Below are 25,020 nucleotides of genomic sequence, written 5' to 3'. Positions count from 1 at the left end.
GGCAGGGAGGAGCACGGCTTGGCTTCACCGTCACTGGTCACATTCTGAGAAGTAGCCCTGCCCACAATGCTGGCCACTCAGGTGTGCCCAGCCTTCGACCTGGGGGGCACCCAGGACTTGGACAGCTGCCTGGCGGGATATCCATCCCAGAGTGCTAGGAGCACAGCCTGAACATCGGCGACTGCCCCTAAGTGATCCCTTCTCACCCCTGAGCGAGGAGGACAGTGTGCAGTTGAGAGGAGGCCCACAGAGATGGGTCCATAATCGAGTTGAACAGGGTTTGCTCAGCTACATATCTGGTGCTGTTAGCAAGTCTAGGGAAGGAATAAGGACAGCAGCACACCAAAATAGAAGCAATTATAATCAACATACTCTTAGGCACATGATGGTTAATATGCGCCATAATATAAAAGGCATATATGACTTTTATTTATTTTTTCTAAGATTTTATTCATTTATTCGTGAGAGACACACAGAGAGAGGCAGAGACACAGGCAGAAGGCTCCCTGTGGGGAGTCCAATGCAGGACTTGATCCTAGGACTCTGGGATCACGCCCTGAACCGAAGGCAGTCACTCAACAACTGAGTCACCTAGGTGCCTGGCATAGGTGACTTTTAAACAAAATTTACACAAAACTAAGCTGTGAGTATAACTTTATTCATATTCTTACTTGGAAACCTGTTATTACAGACAAAAGGCAAGAATACCGCTGATTCCTAAGAAAACTGACAAAATACTCACTTCATTTCAGGATAATACTCAGTAAAAAAAAAAAAAAAAAAAAAAGCTTGAAAAGTTTAATACCATTTAAATTAGACAATGTACAAGGCCTTAGACTGTTCCTATTTACATGATTGTGTGAGCACACCAGGAGAAGGTAGAGATCATTCTGGAGCTCCTTGAGAGGGCGGCCTACGTGTTAGAGGCTCTGGCTCCCTCCACCATGGCTCAGATTCCTAACTCCTGGTTATCTTTGGTTCTGCTTGCTTTTTTGTGTCCTCCCCCACCCCACCACCCCACCCCAAACCTGACCCATCTCCCCCAGTCTTGCTTCACAAATTCCTTAACAAGGGAGATTTCCGTGCAAACAATGAACATTTAGTTTTCCAACAGGAATACACATGAATCTACCACAGTTGCACATTCAGTTTCAAAAGGCTTTGGTTACAGGGTTGTTACATTTGGAACAATGTTTGTGTTCCTGAGAAAAGGAAGAAGTGGACTTCTCCCCAAAATATTTGTAGGTTTACTTCCCTTCTTCCGCTTATCCCGGCAGCAAACTTGTCTATTTTGCACTGAGCACTGCAAACCCAAAGGGCGAGAAAAAAAACTTTAGACTTCCACTATTTCTCTTTTTGAATCCTCCAAAATAGCAGATTGATACAGAATGAAGTAGAAGGTAGTGAGTAGAGCTTTCCACGGCATCCTCTGTGCATTTGCTCATAGAATGTTTATGGGACCAATAACCTTAAAATTAATACAAAGACAGGAGAACCCTTTTACCGGTATGTCTTTTCGGGTTTTTGAGCGAGAACATTGTGAGCATGCAGAAAATAATGAATTTTTTTTTTTTTTAAGTAGTTTTTTTTAAACTCAACAAGCTCTAAACGCCCAGAAACAATCTGACCTTCCCTTCCAGGCTTTATGATATAAGACATAGCCTCAAAGGAGTAGCAAATGCGGTTTCAAAGGGCCTTGGATGTTGATGACTCGGTTCTACTCATTCCAGGCATTTATAAAATCCACTTGGGGATGGAATTAAAAATAGCTATGCCGATTATTTTATAAAAATGTAACTTTTCCTTAATATCTAGGAACTGGTTAAGCCAGAAACTTGTTATTTTACCTCATTGAAAAAACAAATCCATTCTCCCAAGAAAATGATCATAAGCTTTATTTATCTAAAACATCTTTTGCAGTGTCGAAGGAAAATGACACTACAGAATAGTTTTGACTGATAAAATTCCCTTTCTTCCTCCTATAGCTGTGTCAGCCTGGAAAGAATCAACCATCTCCTGGAGGGGAGTGTGCAACACACTCAGGGCAGCATCCAGGCCCCTTTGCTGCCCAGGAGCCGGAGAATGAGCTGTGGCCACAGCTGCCAAGTGTGACTTGTATGGTTTTTATTTTATTTATTTTTTTAATATTTTTTTTTTTATTGGAGTTCGGTTTGCCAACATATAGTATAACACCCAGTGGTCTTCCCGTCAAGTGACTTGTATGGATTTTAAACGAGTCAAACTGCTTATCTGAGAATTCTGGGTTGACTAATTTCATGGTCATGAATTCTATTCACTTAAGGCTTAGTTGGTTTGTAGAGCTTGATTTTTTTTTTCCTTTTTTGAGCTTGGTTTTTAATACTGTTAACATCATGTAGCCAACCAAATACCAAGAACACCGGTAAATAATTAGCTCTGGTCTCGTGTCTTCTTTCTGTGGGAGCTGTTTGACTTTATAACGACATGACAGTCTAGCACCAACGCCCCACCAGGGCACACCATCCTGACGTGTCTCTCACATGTTTGGGGATGTTCCTGGAGTCTAAAAGAGAGCTACAGAGCGAGCTTAAGAACAGATTGCCAATGGGTTAGTATGAACATTGTCACTAGTGAAAAAACAGCAGTTTGCCAAGACCCCGGGAGTCACCTGGGGCTGTCAGCCACCCCTTGCGACCTTGGCCATGGGTGGGGGTTGCTCTCACAAAGGGCTTTCAACCATCCTTTTTTTCTTGACTTGGAGGAAGAAGATGCGGTTTTCTTCAGGATAAGTGACTTTACTGAGGGGCATTCTGTAGATGTTGGCATTTTTCGTGGTCAGCAAGAGGAACAGTAGTGTGGCCAAACAGAAGGGCCAGGTGCAGGCTGGCAGTCCCGCCTGAAGAGGAAGAGACAAGCCACATACTCCTCTGAGATCCTGTCACAAAGCACCAGCACCCATCCCATTCTCACTCAGTCCAGGGGGATGCATCCTGGGGCACCAACCGGACTCTGCTTAGGCCCACTGAGTTGGAGTCCACGATCCCAGTGGGACTGCATTTAGCAGTTGAAATGTCACCATCCATTCCTTAGGGTGGTCTGGGAATGTCCACTTTGCACATCTTTCCCTCCCTCTCATACAGTCGGGTTTCTACACCACTGTGAAGATGACGCTGGGCACCCCAATAAGTTATTTCATTGGATAATGCCAACTCGGCATTAGGTCCTAAACTAGGTAATTACCTTACATATTTACGTCTCATGGCCATTTGATGAAATTGGCATTATGTCTGCAAAAGCTGAGGAAATTGTCTTAGGGAGGCTGCATAATAATCCAAGTTTCTGGGTAAATAAGTGGTAATGTGAAGACTGGAAACCAAGTCAACCCAAGTTCAAAGCATGCATCTTTCCCAACAAGATGAAGTTCTGTCTCAGGAACCCCCTTGTCTGGAACCACATGCAAACTGAAGTGTGCATTGGAGTATAGACAGAGCTGCCTACTTAGGAAGCCACCAGTGGCCCCTGACCCCTCCTCACACCCACAGGGCCCTCTTTGCTTAGTTTGGCCCATGGTGACCTCTCTCCTGATCTCCACCCAGACTCATCTTGGACTCTCCTGGTTTTCCTCCCTTTCTTGTGGCTCCCAAACAGACTCTAAGCTCTTTGAGGGAAAGTCCTTGCTTTGGGCTGTTCTTGGCAACTCAGGCAGGTCTGAAGGAGAAGGTCAAGGACCAAAAGGGAAGGAGAAAGAGTGGCAGGAGGCACTACACAGGTAACGATTTTGCCTATTAAATAATTCAGCTAGGACATGGGTCTGAATGCTTCTTATTAATGACTCACTGGGGGTTTAACAAATGGCTCAATTAAAAACGAAATCCAAACCATCTGGGTCTTTAGCCAATTATCCTTTCCCTCCCTTTCCTGATTTCTCAACCACTACATGGTTCTGGCTTTCTGTTCAAGTAGAAAATATTCTAAAGTCACTTCCCTGGTACTCAGAGTATGAACTTGGTAAATATGGTATACAACCTAAGTTTCACTGCTTTAAATTATGCAATCTGATATTTTTAGCAAGGTGTGTGTGGAACAGGCAGGTGCAGGAGATGGGAAAGTAGTGGCTAACACAGCGATGGATCCTGCACTGGGGACCCCACCCAGGGGACCTCAGGGGGGTTTCCACGGCACTGAGAGCCGATCGATCATGCTGCTGATGAAGCAAGATTAAGGCAAACTCACCATAGCCATCACGTGTGACAGGCTGACTCCGAGGTAAGCAGTAAACAGGGCTAAAAAAAAGGGGAGGGAACAACAATACTTAGTAGGTGTACTTTTCATTATAGGAAATGTACATTTTCATTTTGCCAGCTAGCTCTCAGCACCCTGGTTACAAGCATGAGCTTACAGTCGGCAGTTCTGGGTTCAAATCCAGACTCTACTGCTTAGGAGCTTTGTGGCCTTCATTCTAAGCCTCTACCTCCTCACCTGCACCGTAGAGGTAACAGAAATTTCTCATGGGGTTGGTGTCATCATGAAAGGAGTAATACTTGGGTTTAGCATGCAATGAGAAGTACTCAGTAAAGGTAGCTTTTCTGTGGTTACTATTTCACTGCTATTATCACTGATCCCTAAGGAAAAGGCCTTCCATGGCAAATAAGCTTCCCTGTTGTTTTATCTGAACATAACTGAATTAAAATGAAATGTAGGGGGGCACCAGGGTGGCTCAGCTGGTTGAGCATCTGACTGTTGATTTCAGCTCAGGTCACATTCTCAGGGTCATGACATTGAGCCCTGTGTCAGGCTCCACACTTAGCAGGGAATCTGCTTGAGATTCTCTCTCTCTCTCTCTCTCTCTCTCTCTCCCCCCCTCTCCCCCTCCCTCCCTCACTCTATTGCTCTCTAAAATAAATACAATCTTTGAAGAAATTGAAACCTATGAATGTTTCTTGAGATAGCATGGATTCTGTACAACCACACCATATGCATCTAGGATTGTCCTATTAATGACTGGAATTTACAGTCATAAAAAAAAATCATGGTATAAAAAAAAAAATAAAGAGAGAGTAATTCAGCAATCAGCAGGACTGACCACAAACTTGGGATTTCGCCCCATAATAACATCGTTCCCAATACTGTTAAGGTTGGCACACAGGCCAATGAATTAGTATGTTATGCTTTTCCTTAACTCTGAGTGAGCACAAATCTTAAAGCGGTAATTTGAGTCTATGTGTGACCGTTGGTGGTAAAACAACAAAAACAAAGATCTCAAGTAGCTAATCATCAATTGAAGAGAGGGCTCAAGGCAGCCCAGGGAAGCTGGGGTTTCAGAAAGACAGGCTGCAGAATAATCTTGGTGCACTGGCCAGACAGGCCCCTGGGGCAGCGCTGGCCCCATGAGACCAGCCCACCACCTAAACCTCCTGGGCCTGAGAAGCCACCTGAGCCACCTCGGTGGGGGGTAGTGGGGAGGCAGTGGGGGGAAGGGGGAGGAGGGACTCTGTGACGCTCATTTACTTTACCACAGACTTCCATTTCTTCGCCAATCTTTGGTCTTTTTATCCCAGTGTTTTTGTTCAACAGCATACCTAATTCTTTCACATCTGAATTGTCTCATGCTCGTGGGAAAGGCTTGTCTCAGAAACAGCCTGGGCTTCAAACCCCAGCTCTGGTCATTTTACTGTACAACAAATCACTGAACTTTGGCACTCAGTATTGTCCTTTGTAAAAGGGCAGCTTGAAGATGCGCTTTCCAGGGAGGCGGTGAACCTCAAATGCAATCCTGTATTTCCACCAACACTGGCTGCCAAACCATCCTGGTTGGGGGGACCCCGATGCTGCTCTGAGCAGAGAACTGCGCAGGGGCGTGGGTTGGAAGAGCTTCTTTGTTTGATTTGATAATTTCATTCCTTTTTCCCCCATTTCCTTCCTTCCTTCCTTAACAAATATTCGCCAGCCCTAGGGTAAGCACCTGCTGTCTTGGGTACCTGCTCTTCTACGAGACCTCCCCTGAGCACATGAGACCTTATCACCATTCCTTTCCTTTTCTTTTTTCTCTTTCTTTCTTTCTTTCTTTCTTTCTTTCTTTCTTTCTTTCTTCATTCATTCATGAGAGACACACAGAGGGAGGCAGAGACACAGGCAGAGGGAGAAGCAGGTTCTCTATGGAGAGCCCGAAGCAGGACTCGATCCCAGGACTCCAGGATCACGACCTGAGCCAAAGGCAGACGCTCACCCCCTGAGCCACCCGGGTGCCCCATTCCTCTCCCTTTCACAAGGATTGCACTTGAAAGGTCCAGCAGTAGCTCTGGTCTCTTCCTGCTATGCTGTTTCCAAGCCGTCTCCAATTGCAAGTTGCTTTTCTCTCCATAGTAAGAGCATCAGATTGTCTAACAGTAGCTGTGCATCAATTAAGGCTTGCTGAGCGGGACTGGGAAAACCTCACGGGAGAGGTGCAAGTCTGCAACACCACAGTGTGTGGGTGATGACTCTGATGGCACCCTGGGCAGTGAGGGGCAGAAAGGCCCTGAGTGCCGAGTGGACAGTGTCCATCCCAGCAGAACACCAGGTGTGAGTCCTACTATGACAACCCCAGCATTAAAGAGAGACAAAATATCAGGATGGCTCAGTCACTCAACCCCCCCTCTTGATTTCAGCTCAGGCCATGGTCTCAGGGTCATGAGATCAAGCCCTACCTGAGGCTCGCGTGGAACATGGAGCCTGCTTGAGATTCTCCTCCTCCCCCATATAAATAAATAAATAAATAAATAAATAAATAAATAAATAAATAAATAAATAAATAGAGACAAAATGTGTCTATAGTTTGCAGTGACAAAATAACAAAGTTAGGACTCCCCTGGTGGGCAGTTTCCGGTTTGGAGGCAGGGAAGGCGGCCCTGCCAGGCTCCCTCAGCCTTTCCTGGGGCCTCTTCCTGATAATACCACAGCGAAGTTGTGAAAGGGCAACTCTGTAATAAATGTGTGTTATTTATTTACCCCAGCTGATATAGTCGGTCTTTCCTTGGGCCGGGGGCAGGGTGATATGGGCAAGCCAGAACTTGCTGTGACATTTTGCAGGGGAGATTTGCTTTCCAAGAGGGGCCAGAGGTCCCTCTCAACATTTCGTATCCGCGGATGAAATGGACAGTGCCCAGCATGGACGGAACACGCACTCCCCATTGTCTGTGGAGGGGAAATCGGTATGGCCTCTGTGGGGGTGAGTGTGGCATCTCTCGAAATTCAAGTTGGCAGAGCTAGGGTTCTGGCCTCAGGGTCTGGGTTCTCAGCTAACTCAGTATACAGCCCTAACCGTCAGGCTACGCCAGTGAGGAAAATATGACCTGTCCAAAGGAAGGTAGGTGTGATAGGCAGAATGAGAAACCCGCTAGCTTTCTAAATCTACATCACTTGAGGTTTGGTTTTACCTAAAGGCCTGGAGGCTGCCACAGGAGAGCAGAGTGGTGTAGTGCGTGGAATTCAGAGTTTCTTAGCAAATGTGGATTCTGGCTTGCATTTACCCTAATTGACCGGGTCCCCTTCAACACATCACTTTATCTCTCTAGCCTCAGAACTCCAACAATAAAACGAGGGGCATGGACTGGAGACCTCTAGAACCTCTTCTAGCTCTGACAGGCTGAGTCTGGCTAGAACATAGGGGTCAGAAGGGATGAACACAGTGGTTCGGAAAATGTGGTTCCCAAGACCAACAGCAGCAAGCACCATCTGGCCCTCGTTAGAAATGCCAACTCCTCTCCTACCTCTAAGGAGGAATCAGGGGCTGGGAGGTGGGGCGGGCAGCCATCTGTGTTTTAACAAGCCTTCCAATTGATTCTGACACTCCCTGAAGTGTGTGAGAAAAGCTGGATTCGTGTGATTCTCCAAGGGCCACATGGAGTCCTACCTGACTCAGCAGGAGAAATGGCTCTGTATTTAGCTTGAGTCATTTCCATTTTCGTTTCTTGGGTCAAACGATTAGTATGAAGAACATAGGATGAGTCAAGTTTCTATCCCCCAACACGTACATATGGCAAAATAGTTAACACGACTCGACAGGTTCTCCTGTCTTCACGACAACCAATAAGGAGGGCACAGCGGAGCTTAATCCTCCCAGGGAGGGGATGCCACTTGCCCTGTTCACACCTGCAGGCAGCCGGGGGCCCTCACTGGAACCTGGCCCCAGTGTCTCACATAGTCCCTTTTTACTGTATGGACTGATCCCACAGTTATGAGCGACCCTCCTTCCAATGCACAATATACGTACCGCAGGCAAGAGCCAGGATGTGAGTTTGCCAGGTGAGCGCCACGAACATTCCTCCAATTGCAATGCAGGCCAGAGAGCTGTTGAAACCCCAGAGCCCAAGGTAGATGTTCTCAAATGGCTCTGAAAGACTGAGTCCTATTAAGGAAGACAGGTGGGGTCAGCGCTGTGCACCAAAGGCAGGATGCTGTGGTAGGAGGCCGGGGGTGGGGGAGCACCCATGAACTCCCATTGGTCCCCTGGAAGTAGAGCCCTCCAGGAAGGTCCAGAGCATGGAAGATGCCTGCGGAGGAGGTGCTGGGTACTTGGGCCTGAGCCCTCAGCTTACCTGCTGCTATCCCCAGCAGTGATCCGATGGCGGCGTGCAGGCACATGAGTGGGGAGGAGAGCAGGAGGGCGCACAGGAAAATGCCCCCTGTCCACGGGTTATCACAGCCATAGATCTGCCCGACACCCACAGGCAGGGATTTCAGTAACTGCAAAGCCATTCAGAAAACGAGGTCATTAAAACAACTGAACAGAAACCCACAGGACGCTCACAGGCACGTACAATGCAACGTCAGAGTTAGCACATCTCTGTGTTACTAAATTTTTAAGTCTCTGTCTCGTTACAGAGAAATCTCATTCTTCTGCTTGATCCCAAGAGATACACAGGCCCTTCCCCGGCGGATGCTGAGCCTGCATGCCTCCTTGGCACGGCCACTAACTCAGGGGCTCCGCTGCTGGCGCTGACACTGGCCTCGGTCGCTGATAAGCCCCCAGGTGGAACCACTGCTGCCCCCACCTCACCTGCCGTGTCCCTCAGTGAGGACAGCAGGGACCACAGTTTACACTTCCAGTTCTTAACTGTGCATCAGGCCTCAGGCTAATGCATCAACGCCACCATGGTCAACAGAAGTATTATTACTCCCATGCAACTGGGCTGTTAAGGCCAAAGACCCAGAGTTGGGTTATCTTTTCCACAATTCAGAAGCAATTATTGCGGACGCCTGGGTGGCTGAGTTGGTTAAGCATCGGCCTTCAGCAAATCAGGTCATGATCTGAGAGTCCTGGGATCTAGCCCCACATCAGGCTCCTGGCTCAACGAGGAGCCTGCTTCTCCCTCTGCCCTTCCCCATGCTTGTGTTCTCTTTTGCTCGTGCTCGCTCTCTCTCAAGTAAATAAAATCTTTTTTTTTAAACGAGCAATTATTGGCAAGTTCATGAATCAGTACCCTATTTATACTTCCGCTGTTACAGAGAATATGTATTCATTTCAACCAGTATATCCTTAGCTTACGCTGGTTACCAGCAACTGCCAAATAGTCCTCAAAACACAAAAATACATGTAAATGTCACTAATGCTGGTGAGGCCTGAATTCAGCTAATGTGTTCACAGACTAACAGTTTTCAGGAAAGTAGAGGGTTTGATTTAAGCTAACACCTGGTAATGCTTTCTAAGGGCACTTCTGGTAAGGCCAGGCTAGGCATAATTAGCCATGTTAGCTTGACCAAGTTCATTTACTGAAAGACGCCTTCCTCGCCCCAGGTCACATGTACACCTTTTGAGCCACCATGGGGAGGCAGTTACTCTGCTATGGGGGCGCTGCTTTGGCACAAAAACTATCCTTTCCCGGGGTCCCTGGGTGGCTCAGTGGTTGAGTGGCTCAGGGAGTGATCCCGGGGTCCTGAGATCGAGTCTTGTATCAGGTCCTGGCAGGGAGCTTGATTTTCCCTCTGCCTGTGTCTCTGCCTCTCTCTCTGTGTCGCTCATGAATGAATAAATAAATAATGTCTTTAAAAAAAAAAGAATTATCCTCTCCCTCATGCATTAGGCTGCACTGACACTGGCTTCCAATCCTGCCTCCGTCCTTGCGCAGAGCACAGGATCACACTGTGAGTTTGGTTCTATCCTAAAGTGGATCCTGAATTCTGCAGCTCACACTGGATCTTCATGTCTACACAAGATCATTGCTCTTTTCTCTACAGCAAGGAACTTGACACGTTACAGACTGCATAGGCTTTCACTCAGAATCGACCGCAGAACTATCCCTCGTGTGGCCAGGAAAACGGGGGAGTCAAGCGAGATGGGAGAGACATGTGCTGATGTTGGGATGGTAGTTCAGAATGAGAAGAGGAAGACCCCCACTCCCACTGTCTAACATAACTTTCCTGATGGGGGAATATTCCCTATGGGGCTACTGAGCACCTGAAATGTGCCTAGTATAAGGGTAAGAAACTGGATTTTTAATTTTATTTTTTATTTAATTTTATTTTTTTAAAGACTTTATTTATTTATTCAGGAGAGACACAGAGAGGCAGAGGGAGAAGCAGGCTCCATGCGGGGAGCCTGATGCGGGACTCAATCCCAGGCCCTGGGGATCGTGCCCTGGGGCCGAAGGGAGGCACCCAACCACTGAGCCACCCAGGCATCCCTGGATTTTTAATTTTATCTAATTATAATAATTTCACATTGAAATTAAATAAGCTCTGTGGGTCTAATAGCTACTATATTGGACAGGGCAGTTTTAGATAGATCAATTAGCATTATTTATGATATTATTTTTCATGGGTAGTTTGAACAAACATTTGACTTTCTTTCTGAGTTATTTCCAAATGCTCCCATTTATTTTTTTGGCAAGAAGGTAAAGAAAAGCCTACCTGAGCCCCTCACATGTTTTGATGGCTCAGCAGAGAGGACAGCAAAAAGGGGTTTCATGAGCTAGTAGTGCAGAAAACCAGTCTTTTGCACATCAAAAAAGGTGGGTTTTGTTTGTTTTCCTCTGCCTTTAAGTGTTCTCTTGTTTTAAACAGTTATTTAATAACTCTTCAACAACTCTTCAACAGAGTTATTAAATAAACACCCCAGGAAGAGCGGGGCCTGGGTTAACCAGGTCTTTAAAATGGCACTCTCTCTGTGCACATCGGAAAGGAGTTGGATACAATACATGCTGTGGTAGTGGTTCTCAAATTCTGGCCCCCATTACCATTATTTGGGGAGCTTGTTAACATAGGTTCTTAGGTGCCCCCCTCAGAGATTATGATACAGAGAGTCTGAGATGAAGCCTGTATCGTATTTAAAAACAACGATTCTGATGGCTACCAATGCTTGAGCACCATGAATCACTGTACATACTCTATGAGATCTACCAAGAGAAAAAGCAGAATAGAGAGGTTCTATCATGAGATCTAACAGTAACCAGCCAGTTCTTTTGATCGGAGGAGGCAGGTCATGGAGGCCTTAACTCCACACTAGAGGCCCTTCCTCAAGGGCTGGGCCCCATCACATCCACCCAAGGAAGGGACAATTTTGAAACAGCCTTTGATTTCCAGTGGAGCTATACTCTAGACCGAATTTTAGGAAAAGAAGGGGGAAAGTTAGCTTTGAGCAGTCATTAAAAACAAACAAACAAACAAAAACCAAAAAACAACCCTTACAACAAAGGAAAAAAAAAGACAAAATAACAAACTCTTAAATACAGAAAACAAACTGGTGGCCACCAGAGGGAGCTGAATGGGGAAATAGGGGAAGTAGGTGAAGGGGATTGAGGGTACGTGTATCTTGATGAGCAATGGGTAGAAGTGTTGAATCATTACATTGCACACCTGAAACTAATGTAACACTGTAGGTTAACTAATTTTCAATAATAATAATAATAAACAAAGCCTTAGAACCCACAGCCTTAGAGTAGAATGGGTGAGAGGGCAAGAGGGAGGCAGTAAAGCCATCCTAGAGCTGAGTCTCCATAAGGCTCTGATGCCCAAGAACAATTAACCAAGGGGACACTGGGTGTCTTCGAGTCAGGGAGGAATGTGAGAGGACAGGGTACCTTACCTGCAGGGCACTGAGGTCAGGCCAGGTGACATTGGGAACCGCGGTCACGGGTTTGAACAATTTGCTTGGGAAGAACAGGTTGTAATGTCCCGTCGCCGAGAGGTACATTGACAATGCCATGTTGAAGGGCAGAGTGAAGACGGGGAGGTCCCATTTGCAGAACAAGGAGTTCAAGGCGCTTGAGAAAATTGGGCTAATGACAACGACCACAGAACAGAATGGAAGAACATGCACGTGACAAGTCAGTTGACAAACTGAATCTCTACACCCTGGGGGGGCTTTCTTTCATGGGCACAATACTAACGTGCTGTTTCAGCAAACTTTTTATGGGAGGACAAGAAAAAGAGAACCCCAAACTGAAACAAAAAAAACAAACACAACGTGGAATAAATCCTGTCAGAGAAGAATTTTTCCATAAAGTCAAAAATCAACTCGTAGCTCATCTGGCTTTCGAAAAATTACACTCTGGGATCGCTCACAGTGACTTAGGAAATCTAGGTTTTAGAAATATTTTTCTAGTATTTTAGACGTAAAGTAAAATACTCTGCACCCAGTGGGAGCCCCCTTTCCCCATGTAACCTACTTGATCATGTGCCCGGTCCTCCCCACCAGGGGCAGCCACCGTCTTGAATTTCTGTATCATCTTCATGCGCCTTTAGCATATTGTTTTTGAAAAAGAGAAACAGTTGTCCAAGGGAGGATGTAAGGTGGTGTGGGCGGGAGGAAAAATATCTTAAACTCAGGGCGGGGCGAGGGTGGGGGTGGGGGTGGGGGTGGGAGGAACAGCTTTAAGTCCAGAGCCGTTGGTGAACTGTGTGACCTTTGGCAAGGAGCTACTCTTCCATTTCCTTGTCTGTAGCCTGGGGGACTGGATTAGATTAGATGGTCTCGGGACCCCTTTTGTACTCTCACTTGTTGGCCCATCATGAAGGTCAGAGCCCCAGATTATGGGAGGGGGTGTGGTGAGCACCTGGAGGTGATCCACCTCCTGTCCTTGAGGTTGTTCTTCAGAACTGGTAAGAAATTACTTCCTGGGCAGCTTGGCTCTCCCAGCAGGCTCTCTCCCACACTGCTGTGGGTGCAGCCAGGGCAGGTGGCCCTGCAGACACTGTGCAGAGTGGGCTACCCTTCTCATCTGGGTGGATATTCGTGATTTATATTCTTAATGTGCCATCGTAAGAAGGAAATGTGTGCTTCCAAAAAACAAACAAGCAAAAAGAACCTTTAGCTAGTTTGAAGGATTTAGGGTTAAAAAAAAAAGGAACCGAATTCAGTGAAGAAATTTTTTTGAAGGTAGCAGGGGCAGGTGGGTAAGGAGAGTTCATAGAGGCACACACGGTGGTTCTCAAAGTGTAGTCCCTGGATGAGCCGTATCACCTGAGAACTAGTTAGAGATGCAAATTATTAGGCTTCACCCAGAGGGACGGAATCAGAAGCCCTGGGGCGGGGAGCAGAGGTCGTGTTTACCCAAGCCCTGCTGGGGATTCGTTAGTGTGCAGGTTTGAGGACCATGGATGACTCTCAAATTTAGTTGTCCTTTAGAAACCCCCAGGAGCCTTAAAACTCCCAGTGCCCGGGTAACACCCCAGACCAATTACATCAGAATCTGAGAGGAAGGGGGGACGAGGTGTGTGTCAAGGGTCACACGCATCAGTGTGTTTGGATGCTTCCTGTTTCTAACAGATGTAACCCAAATCTAAGTTAAAAAAATTTTTTTTTTCTAAACGTTGCTATACACAGATACCATAAAATTTACCATTTTAACCAACCTAAGGCCTGCAGTTCACTCACATTCAGTTCATTCACATTATTGTATAACCACCACTGCTGTCCATTTGTGGAACATTTTTCATTTTGCAAAACTGAAACTCTGTACCCATTAAACAGTAACTCCCCATTCCCTCCCCCTACTATGAATTTTTTTTCTTAGAGGTATTTTGAGAACCAGGCACAACTTACCAAGTCATGGACATGGCAGACACAGGTAATAACAGCCACCAGAAATAATTGCCCTTGTCTGAAAAGACAGCCATGAGTATTCCCAGCAGGGTGGCATTATAGCCGTGGAGTCCTGCGGCGATGGCTGACCTGTGGGCAGAGAGGCACAGGGGGGACGCATTCTGGGTGGGCGGGGGCCGGACTTGCCCAGAAATGGTGCTTGCAATTTTCAGATCATGGTCACATTAGAAAGTGAGGTTATGCTTAGAAATTTATTTCCAAGTCTATAAAAGCCAAACACTAATAAAGTCATGGAAAAATGAAATATAGTAGATCAAGGTAAAATACAAATGTGCTTCTAGAACAACCCCCTACAGAGGTGTCACAGTGAGACAGGATTCTAGCATCCAGGTGCAGAAAGGGAAATGAGCAAGGCGGCCTGTTCTGCTTTCTTTAGCCTTTCCTTCAGGAAGTTGTTACCTCTGTGTCTTAAGGGCCTTTGATCCGAATAGAGCTCTTAGAGGAAACTGGGTTCTAAGTCTGACATTCTTGGTGAGAGGTGTAAGATTGTTGAATTGCAAACTCCCTTTTGTAGTGTTTGTGACCTTAAAAAAACGACTCTTCCAACTGAGGATCCACTTTCATCTTCCTGCACTTCCACTTTGTGCTCTCCAAATACACGTTTCCAAGTTATTGCAAAGGAAAACAAGTACTTTTACTGGGCAGAGTTATTCCACTTATGTGCATATCTAGCACCGAATTCATTCTTGGGTTCTTTTTCGCTTCTCAGCATTTAACCTCACTTCTGAAGGTGGTCCTGTTAGTAAATTTCTACTCCCGGCCAAAATGGTTCCCAGTTTGTAACTGGGAACTAGGAGCCCCAAGTGAGAAATGAAACAACTTCTGCAGAATAAGCCCCAAGGCTGACAAGCTGGGCTCCCCGAGGCCCTATTAGTTGGCAACATCTCCACCAGGAAGGGCTGGAGTTTCAAAGATGAAGTCAGCGAGGCCACGAGGTGCGAAGCTGGGTGAGGTCAGGTGCAGGGTCTGCGGGGGCGGGGGGGGGTGACAGAGCCAGGGGCCAGGCTATAGAGGGGGTGCAGGTGGCGTGAGAGCTTCAGTTGGGGCACGAGGCACCAGCCCAACAGGAAGAAGGTGCCACTCATTCATCTGGGTGAGAGCATTAGCAGTGGGGCTCTCTGTCCAGTGTCCTTTGTCTCCCTTAAGGAATCTTTTGGGACATGTAGGAAGTGATGGAATGTTTACTGGTTTAACCCTGTAAGTGATACTCTCTTCTAGAATTTGGGAATACACAGCAGACAGCTAGGCAAAGACTCGCTTTCTCAACAAGGGACTTGCAGATTTTAAGGCAGACTGCCTGTGCTTTCATGGCAATGTCTGCAAGTTGTGGAGCACTATGGCTTAAAAACAACAGAAAGAGATATATTCACTTACAACAGGATTGCTATTTTAATGCAGGCCTTTAGGCCTGAGGAAGGTAAAAGAGACTTGAAAGCCAACACATGTAAATATGGCTTGCCTTCTAAATAATACCTGATAGGGAGAGTGGGTCATTTTTTGCTGGAACAAAATAATGAAAGGATATTTGACATGGCATGATGCTGGACCACATCTCCAAACTGGGTGGGCTGTTTCCTGACGTGTACCGGAATTGGATTTAACCTAATCTACGGACAACACATCAGGCTCCTTGGACCTGATGGGAAAGCGGAACGTTCTCGGAGCTCTAAATGCCACAGGAGCTGAGTTGTGTAATGACCACCCACTGGTGCTCATGCGTTGATTCTGGACACCTCGAAGACCAGCAGCCTCCCTGATTAAACCAGAAAGTCAGGAGCTGTCTAACCCTGTGGTGGGAGTCAGCGTTTTACTTCTTCAACAACAGATCAATTTATAAAGTAGTGGTCTTTTTAATCCAGCACATAGTTCAGAAGACACGCTAATGCTTCTTAAATCATAACTGGGAATTTGATTATTCACTTTTCCAGAAACTGAGCTAACATTTGCACCATCTATAAAGAATGGTTCACTAAACTGAGCATGGAAACAAAATAGGATGGGATTGGTGAGATTTTTTGTACACCACCAAGACTTTTCAAGTTCTCATGCACATGGGGCTCCTGGGCGGCTCAGTTGGTTAAGCATCTGCCTTTGGCTCTGGGTCCTGGGATTCAGTCTCGAGTTGGGCAACCTGCTCAGTGGGGAGTCTCCTTCTCCCTCTGCCTCCTCCCCCTGCTTGTGCTCTCTTTCTCTCTCAGATAAATAAATAAAATCTAAAAAAATAAAAAAATAAAAAGGACTCCTATGCATTCTTGCCCAAACAAACAAAATGCTGACGATAAATAATTGAGTAATCATTGCAGAAGAATGATCTAGGGAATGGTTAAAGAGAAACAATAAGGAATGTAAGTAATGCCTTGACCTCTGACTGAACACAAATACCAGGTCCTGTGGAATAAAGGGTAAGTTTTTCTGGGAAGGGTGGGGCTTTATCACCGATGCCCAAAGTCACTGACTGGTTCCTGTGTTCTCAGAAGCAGGAAGAGCAGGCTTGGATGGATGCACCTACCTGTCCTGGGCAAGCAACAGCGCCGTCAGGGTGGACACCACCGTTCCCACACAGCCATTAAGAGCCCACCAGGGATTCTGGACCAGCAGTCCCACCAGAATCAGGATTCCACTGATGGGGTTGCTGACGAACACCACTTGGGATATGCCCCGAAGAACCCAGTCAACGAACTGGAGCACCTGTGGTTTGTCTGGAAGAGATGAGATGGGCAGAGCTAAGGATGTGACAAGGCAAGGTGCTCCTTTCCGTGCCTGGTGCCCACCCTGAATAAAATCATCAAAATCCTCTCTGCTAAGGGTGGAACTAATTTTTGATATTCTTGGAAGCTTTTTCCCGCTGAGCCATTTCCCCCTTAATGGTACCCAGATCCCTGAAAGCCTCCAGTTTCTTCATTCTCAGCCCACCCTGCTCTTACCAGAATCTCCACTGCAGAAAGCACTGAATGTACTTATTTACCATGCTCAGAGGTACAGACTCTAAAGCTAAAGAAGTAAATTACCAACAGTAAAACTTCAGCTTTTAAGGGCTGAAACTATGGGATGGAGCCAGGTGTCTTCCTCTAAATAGGAGTAGGGCCCTGGCCCTAAGCACTATCTCCATAAAAAAAAATATTTGAAGAGGCTTGCATGCTAAATGATACAAAGTTAGGGGTGCCGGCTGGCTCAGCGAAGCACATGACGCTTGATCTCGGGATTGTAAATTCAAGCCCCATGTCGTGTATTGAGATTACTTAAAAATAAAATCTTGGGGCACCTGAGTGGTTCAGTCAGTTAAGCATCTGACTCTTCCCTTTGGCTCAGGTTCTATTCTGAGTCGTGGGTTTGAGCCCCGCATCAGGCTTCGTGCTCAGCAGGGAGTCTGCTTTGAGAGTCTCTCTCTTTCTTCAGCCTTCTCCCTCCCACTCATGTGCTCGCTCCTTCTCTCAAATAAATAAATCTTAAGGAAAAAAAGAGTAAAATCTTAAAAAAAAAAAAAAAGAAGATAAAAAGTTAAAAACTGGAGAGGGGGAGAGGGGGAGATAAAAGGCAGGAGACTATAATGAAAGAATCATTTCCCCCAAATCTACTTCTCCCATCTCTCCAAAGGATGGAAGCATAAATACCTTTGAGCCAGCTGGCAAATTCTCTCATATCACCGGTGATGTAGCCAAGTGCCTTGGGGAGGTACCTTCTTCTTGGTAAAATCTGATTTTCACCCTGGTCCATTTTAACCATAGTGGGACTGTCCTCCATGGTTATCTCTTCCTCTGGCTCCTTGAGGAAAGGACAGAGCTCATAAACATCCTAATGCAGAACACTTGAGACTGGCCAGCACTGGGCCTGGTTGCAGTAGCCACAGAGGATGAGTTTAAAAGCACTTCATTTGTATCATGACATTCTAGGGGACTAAGAAAGCACCCGGCTCCCCTTGCAACGTTGCCGTGGAGATTATTACCCAAATCCAAATCCCATACTACTTTTTTCATTACCGTCTTTATTGCTACCATGAGAAGGTTCTGGCCTTGGGTTTCCCGTTTCTAGTCCAACAGATCTTCACTGAGCACCTACAACCTGCACTCAGAGAGCTCAGTCTGGCGGAAAAGACTGAAAAATACTTAATTTTAACATACTGAGTCAAATAATAATACAGGAAGAGAGCTAAGACCAAGGACTTAAGCTTCATGCTGTCAGCTGAAGGAGCCCAGTGTCAGGTTACAAAATGGTGCTCATGAATGCAGACCAAGCAGCTCCTTCCCAGCGTGAGCAGCCTTTTCTTAAAGTTAAGTTTTTAATTTGAATTTGAATATAATTAACATACAGTGTTATATTAGTTTCAGGTGTACGATATGACAATTCAACAATTTTAGACATTGCTCAGTGCTCACCATGGTAAGTGGACTCTTAATCCCCTCTACCCATTTCACCCATCCTCCCACCCACCTCCTCTATGGCAACCCTCACCTTGTGCTCTGCAGTTAGTCTGCTTTTGGATTGTGTCTTTTTCTTTCCTCTGTTTGTTTTGTTTCTTAAATTCCATATATGAGTGAAACCATATGGTATTTGTCTTTCTCTGACTTATTTCACTTAGCATTACCCTCTCTAGCTCTATCTTGTTGCAAATGGCAAGATTTCATTCCTTTTTATGGCTGAGTAATATTCCATTGTATATACCCTTCATCTTCTTTATCCATTCATCTATTGATGGACACTTGGGCTGCTTCCATAATTCACTCTTGTAAATAACGCTGCAATAAACATAGGGGTTCATATGTCCTTTCAGATTAGTGTTTTTGTATTCTTTGGGTAAATACCAAGTAGTGCAATTACTGGATCATAGGGTAGCTCTATTTTTAAATTTGTTGAGGAACCTCCATACTATTTTCCACAATGGCTGCACCAATTTGCATTCCCACCAACAGTGCATGGGGGTTCCTTTTCCCCAACATCCTCACCAACACTTATTTTTTTTTTTTTTTCATTGTGGCCTTTCTGACAGGTGTGAGGTGATACCTCATTGCGGTTTTGATTTGCATTTCCCTGATGATGAGTGATGTTCAGCATCTTTTCATGTGTCTGCTGGCCATCTGGATGTCTTCTTGGGAGAGATGTCTGTTCGTGTCTTCTCTCCATATTGTTAAAACGTATTATTTATTTTGGGAGGGGGTGTTGAATTATATAAATTCCTTATCCATCTTGGATACTGACCTTTTATCAGACATGTCATTTGCAAATATCTTCTCCTGTTCCGTCTGTTGTCTTTTAGTTTTGTTGCTTGTTTCTTTGCTGGGCAGAAGCTTTTTTATTTTGATGTAGTCTCAATAGTTGATTTTTACTTTTATTTCCCTGGCCTCAGGAAATATCTAAAAACGTCAATGTCAGAGAAATTCCTGCCTGTGCTCTCTTCTAGGAATTTTTTAAAAATATTTCTTTATTTATTTATTCATGATAGACATAGAGAAAGAGAGAGGCAGAGACACAGGCAGAGGGAGAAGCAGGCTCCACGCTGGGAGCCCGACGTGGGACTTGATCCCGGGACTCCAGGATCGCGCCCTGGGCCAAAGGCAGGCACTAAACCGTTGAGCCACCCAGGGATCCCCTCTTCTAGGAATTTTATGGTTTCAGGTCTCATATTCAGGTCTTTAATCCATTTTGAGTTTACTTTTGTTTATGGTGTAAGCAAGTGGTTCACTTTCATTCTTTTGCAGGTGGCTGACCAGTTTTCCCAACACCCTTTGTTGAAGAGATTATCTTTTCTCCGGGACATCTTCTTGCCTCTTTTGTTGAAGATTAACTGACCATATCATTGTGGGTTTGTTTCTAGGCTTTCTATCCTGTTCCATTAATTTATGTGTCTGTTTTTGTGTCAGTATCATATTGTTTTGATTACTGCAGCTTTGTAGTATAACTTGAAATCTGGAGTTGTGATACCTCTGGCTTTGTTTTTCTTTTTCAAGATTGGTTTGCTATTCTAGGTCTTTAGTAGTTCCATACAAATTTCAATATTATTTGTTCCAGTTCTATGAAGAATGCTTTTGGTATTTTGATGCTGATTACATTAAATGTCTATATTGCTTTGGGTGGTATAAACATTTTAACAATATTTGTACTTCCAATCCATGGGCATGGAATATCTTTCCATGTGTTTGTATCATCTTCAATTTCTTCCATCAATGTTTCATAGTTTTCAGAGTCTAAGTCTTTCACCTCCTTGGTTAAGCTTATTTTTTGTTATTTTATTATTTTTGGTGCAATTGTAAATGGGTTTGCTTTCTTAATTTCTCTTTCACTTGCTTCATTATTAGCGTATAGAAATGCAACAGATTTCTGTACATTGATTTTATATCCTGGGATCTTATTAAATTCATTTATCTTCTAGCAGGTTTTTGGTGGAGTCCTCAAGGTTTTCTATATATAGTATCATATTACCTGCAAATAGTGAAAGTTTTACTTCTTCCTTACCAATTTGGATGCATTTTACTTCTTTTTGTGGTCTGTTGTGACTAGGAATTCCACTACTACGTTGAATGAAAGTGGTGAGAGTAAACATCCTGGTCTTGTTTCTGATCTTAGGGGGAAAGCTCTTAATTTTTCACTGAGAATGATGTAAGCTGTGGGTTTTTCATACATGGCCTTTATTATGTTGAGTTATGTTCTTCCTTAATCTATTTTCTTAAGAGTTTTTATCATGAATGGATGTTGTCCTTTGTCAAACACTTTTTCTGCATCTATTAAAATGATCATACATTTTTAATCCTTTCTCTTGCTGATGTGATGTATCATGTTAATCAATTTTTGAATATTGAAACATACTTGCATCCCAGGAATAAATCCCACTTGATTGTGGTGAATGTTTTTTTTTTTTTTTTAATGTATTGTTGGATTTGGTTTGCTAATATTTTGTTGAGGACTTTTGCATCTATGTTCATCAGAGATATTGGTCTGTAGTTCTCTTTTTTGTAGTGTCTTTATCTGGTTTGGGTATCGGGGTAATGTGGGATTTACTCTTTGATTTCTTGGTCTTGTTTAATAGTATGTTATTTAATCTCTATGTATCTGTGCTCTCTCAAGATTTTTTCTTGTGATTGATTTCTAGCTTCATAGTGTTGTGGTCAGAAAAAATGCATGGTATGTCTTCAATCTTTTTGAGATTGAATCTTGTTGAGACTTGTTTTGTGGCATAATGGGTGATCTATTCTGGAGAATGTTCCATGTGTACTTTAAAAGAATGTGTATTCTGCTGTTTTAGGATGGAATGTTCTGACTATATCTGTTAAAATCCATCTTGTCCAATGTGTCATTCAATGCCACTGTTTCCTTATTGATTTTCTGTTTGGATGATCTGTCCATTCATAGTAAGTGGGTTAGGTATTTGGGTGCTCCTATGTTGGATGCATAAATATTAACAATTGTTATATCTTCTTGTTGGATTGTTCCCTTTATTATTATATAGTATTCTTCTTTGTCTCTTGTTATCATCTTTGTTTTAAAGTTTATTTTATCTGATATAAGTATTACTACCTTAGCTTTCTTTTCACATCCATTTGCATGACAAATACTTCTCCATCCCTTCACTTTCAATCTGTCCAGGTGTTTCTGAGGTAAGTCCTTTATAGGCAGCATATAGATGGGTCTTTTTTTTTTTTTTAATCCATTCTGCCACCCTATGTCTTTTGATTGAACAGTCCATTTACATTTAAAGTCATTATTGATAAATATGTATTTATTGTCATTTTGTTCCTTGTTTTATTGTTGCTTTTGTAGTTCTCCTCTGTTCCTTTCTTTTCGTCCTCTCTTCTCTCATGATTAGTTGGCTTTCCTTAGTGAAATTTTTAGGATTTCTTTCTCCTTAATTTTTGCATATCTATTACCGGGTTTAGACTTGTGGTAACCACTCAGTTTGTATACAACATCTTCTGCATATAGCAGTCTGTATTAAGTTGACAGTTACTTAAGTTTGAATGTGTTCTTTACTCCACTAGCTCCCATATTTTAGGTATATGGTGTCATACTTTACATCCTTTTATTCTGTGAGTCCTTGGACTGATTTTTACAGATATACTTATTTTTACTGCTTTTGTGCTATTTTTCTTAATTCCTACTTATCGTCTTCCCTTTTCACTCACAAAGTCTCCTTTAATATTTTTTGTAGGGCTGGTGTAGTGGTCATGAATCTCTTTAACTTTTGTTTGTCTGGGAAGCTCTTTATCTCTCCTTCTATTCTGAATGATAGCCTTGGTGGATAGAAGGTTGCAGATTTTTCCCCCTTTCAATACGTTGAATACACCATGCCACTCTCTTCTGGCCTGCAAAGTTTTTGTTGAAAAATCAGCTGTAGCCTTATGAGATTTCCCTTGTATGTAAGTGTTTTCTTTTCTCTTGCTGCTTTTAAAATTCTCTCATTATCACAACTTTTTGCCATTTTAACTACTATGTGTTTTGGTAGGAACCTCCTTGGTTTTTTTTTGTTGGGGGCTCTCTGTGCCTTCTAGATCTGGATTTCTGTTTCCTTCTCAAGATTTGGGAATTTTTCAGCTATTATTTCTTCAAACAAATTTTTGGCCCTCCTTTCTTTCTATTCTACCTCTGGATCCTGATAATATGGATGTTATTATGCTTCATGTTGTTGCTGAGTTCCCTAAATCTATTCTCATTTTGTGTATTTTTCCCCCTTTTACCTGCTTAGCTTGACTGATTTCCTTTACTCTGTCCTCTGGGTCACAGATTCATTCTTCTGCTTCTTCTAGTCTGTGTATTCCATTTGGTCTATTTTTAATTTCGTTTCTTGTGTTCTCATATCTGATTGATTCTTTTTTTATCATTAAGGGTCTCAGTGACCCATTCTTTCCTCGAGTCCAGTGAGTTATCTTTATGATCATTTCTTTAAATTTACTATCAGGCACATTATTTATCTCCATTTCACTTAGATCTCTTGCTGTGATTTTGTCCAGTTCTTTCATTTGGGACATTTTCCTCTGTCTCCTTATTTTGTCTAAGTCTCTGTATCTGTTTCTCTCTGTTAGGAAAGTCGGCTATGTCTCCTGCACTGGAAAGTCATGGGCTTAGGAAGAAGAGGTTCTTTGGTGCCTTGCAGTCCCCTGTTCACCAGAACCTGGTGCTGCAGGGGTGTCTTCTATGTGTGTTGCGTACATTCAGCTGTGTGACTGAGCTGCTTTTTCCTACAGTCCAGTCGTCTACAGTGGTTTTCTTTCTTGTGGGCAGGATTTGGTCTCAGTATTAATAGTGGGCCAGTCTGTGGATGCCTCGGATTTGAGTCAAGTCAGGCCAGGTGTTTGCCAGAGCTGCAGTAGCAGTGAGCTGCAGGCTTCTCTCCCTTTGTTGTCTCCTGAGAAGCTGGGTTGGGGGGCAGGGCCCACAGTCAGACACAGTGTCTTCCCTCAGCCCACGGCCAGGCTGCAGCCTGACTGGCGCCTGTAGTCATCTTCCCCTCTCCCTGGGGCAGGGGTCACTCTGGAGTGGTGCTGGTCCCTGGTGGGGCTGCCCGTACTTGGCCAGGCCTGCAGCCCTGCCCTGCATGGGCTCCAGCCAAAAGCCCCCCGTGCCCCCCCCCCCCACAGCCCTGGGGCTGAGGCAGGTCTGTCTGGGGGAGGAAGGAGCAGTATTCACAAGTTCTTAGTGTGTCAGCGACAGGTTGGTTCCCGAAGGTGGCTGTGCATTTATGCTGGGGGCATGGGAGGGAACCGGTGCTTGCCAGCTTCCTTCTTCTTGGAGGAGGCCCCCAGTGATCTCTGTCCCCCCAGGACATGCTCTGAGATGAATGAATAACCCTCCCTCCTGTGTGCCCCAGGCATTTTTCAAACTGCTGCTTTTCTGCTGTGTCTCCTCTGGGATGTCCTGCCCTCTCTTGAAGCAAGCCTGAGGCCTCAGGCTCTCTCCCGCTTTGCTCTAGAGCCAAGCCCTGACTTTTAAAATTTCAGGGTTTAAGTCCCCCTGGTTGTGAGAAGTCATCAAGTTCAGCCCCTTTGGTTTTCAAAGCCAAGTGTTACGGGGATTCGGGGATTCGTCCTCCCTGTGTGGGTTCCCTGGTGCGGGATCTGCTCCTCTCTGCTCTCCATGCAGGCAGCTCTCTCCTGAGGCGGACTGACCTGGGGGGCCGTGTGGCTCCTGACCACATCCTTGCCCTTTATACCCTCTTCAATGTGCCCTCTTCTCTCCATTTAGTTGTGGAGATTGTTCCGCCAGTCTCCGGATCATTTTCTGGGTTATTTAGACTGATGTGTGTGTTACCTAGTTGTATCCATGGGACGAGGTGAGCTCGGGGTCCTCCTACTGTGCCCTCATGTCCATAAGTCCCAAGCAGCCTTTTTAAATTAAGCTTCTATTTTACAAAAAAGCTCTTGTTTTTAAAGGCTTGACAAAGCAGAATTATTTACAAAATAGTCCGTATGTTGACAGAGCCTAAGTAAAGCCCCTTGTAGACACTCTCCAAGTCAAAGAGGGCTTGACTATGTCCCCACCTTGGGCCACTGCCTCAGGTATTCTTTATTTTTGCTATTTGTTATTTAAATATTTTTAAAAACAGTCAAGAATGATATTGCACAAAATATAGAAATTGGAAAAGGTAAAAGTGAACCAAGTTATTGAAAACCAAAAGTTGTCATCTAAGATTGTACGATATAAGAATAGCCAAGGCATGAGTATGGTAAGCATGCCTCAGGAAAATATTAATATAACCGTGACTTGCATTCATGACAAGACTCTTCACTTCTCATGATAACTGTGATAAGAAAGCACCAACATCACCAGAGTGATAGCCTCTAGACAAAAATGAAGTTTTCACAGGGCCGATGGCAGATACAAAAGAAGAGTATCAACAACGTAACCCCAGAGGAAGGCAAAGGGAGGAAGATAATGGCAAACCACCTTGCACGTGCAAGAAACACCAAGAGCACAGCCAAGTGAGCGTGGAGTAGGGAGACATCCAAACTATCAGATCCCAGAAGGCACCAGTGGAA

The 25,020-nt window shown here is 44.5% G+C and overlaps 1 protein-coding gene and 1 long non-coding RNA gene across 8 annotated transcripts in view; one reads left to right on the top strand and one right to left on the bottom strand.

The window, feature by feature from the left end:
* Window positions 1-637: 637 nt before the first annotated feature.
* Window positions 638-25,020, bottom strand: part of LOC144315701 (urea transporter 1) — a 48,888-nt gene continuing 24,505 nt past the window's right edge. For all 7 annotated transcript variants that reach the window (XM_077900636.1, XM_077900634.1, XM_077900631.1 and 4 more), the window contains 8 exons: window positions 17,671-17,821; window positions 16,569-16,758; window positions 14,000-14,128; window positions 12,041-12,233; window positions 8,556-8,703; window positions 8,231-8,365; window positions 4,213-4,262; window positions 638-2,875 (listed from right to left, as the gene is read on the bottom strand). In XM_077900636.1, coding sequence (XP_077756762.1) covers window positions 2,699-2,875; window positions 4,213-4,262; window positions 8,231-8,365; window positions 8,556-8,703; window positions 12,041-12,233; window positions 14,000-14,128; window positions 16,569-16,758; window positions 17,671-17,800 — 1,152 coding nt within the window. In that variant the 5' untranslated portion in view covers window positions 17,801-17,821 and the 3' untranslated portion in view covers window positions 638-2,698. The remainder of the gene's footprint in view (window positions 2,876-4,212; window positions 4,263-8,230; window positions 8,366-8,555; window positions 8,704-12,040; window positions 12,234-13,999; window positions 14,129-16,568; window positions 16,759-17,670; window positions 17,822-25,020) is intronic.
* LOC144315704 (uncharacterized) lies at window positions 12,830-16,855 on the top strand. The gene is made up of 2 exons (XR_013381502.1): window positions 12,830-13,056; window positions 16,534-16,855. It is a non-coding gene; the product is annotated as an uncharacterized LOC144315704 (long non-coding RNA).

This window comes from Canis aureus, chromosome 6 (genome assembly GCF_053574225.1).
Source record: "Canis aureus isolate CA01 chromosome 6, VMU_Caureus_v.1.0, whole genome shotgun sequence".
Taxonomy (NCBI): domain Eukaryota; kingdom Metazoa; phylum Chordata; class Mammalia; order Carnivora; family Canidae; genus Canis; species Canis aureus.
This window is presented reverse-complemented; position numbering and strand designations above follow the sequence as displayed.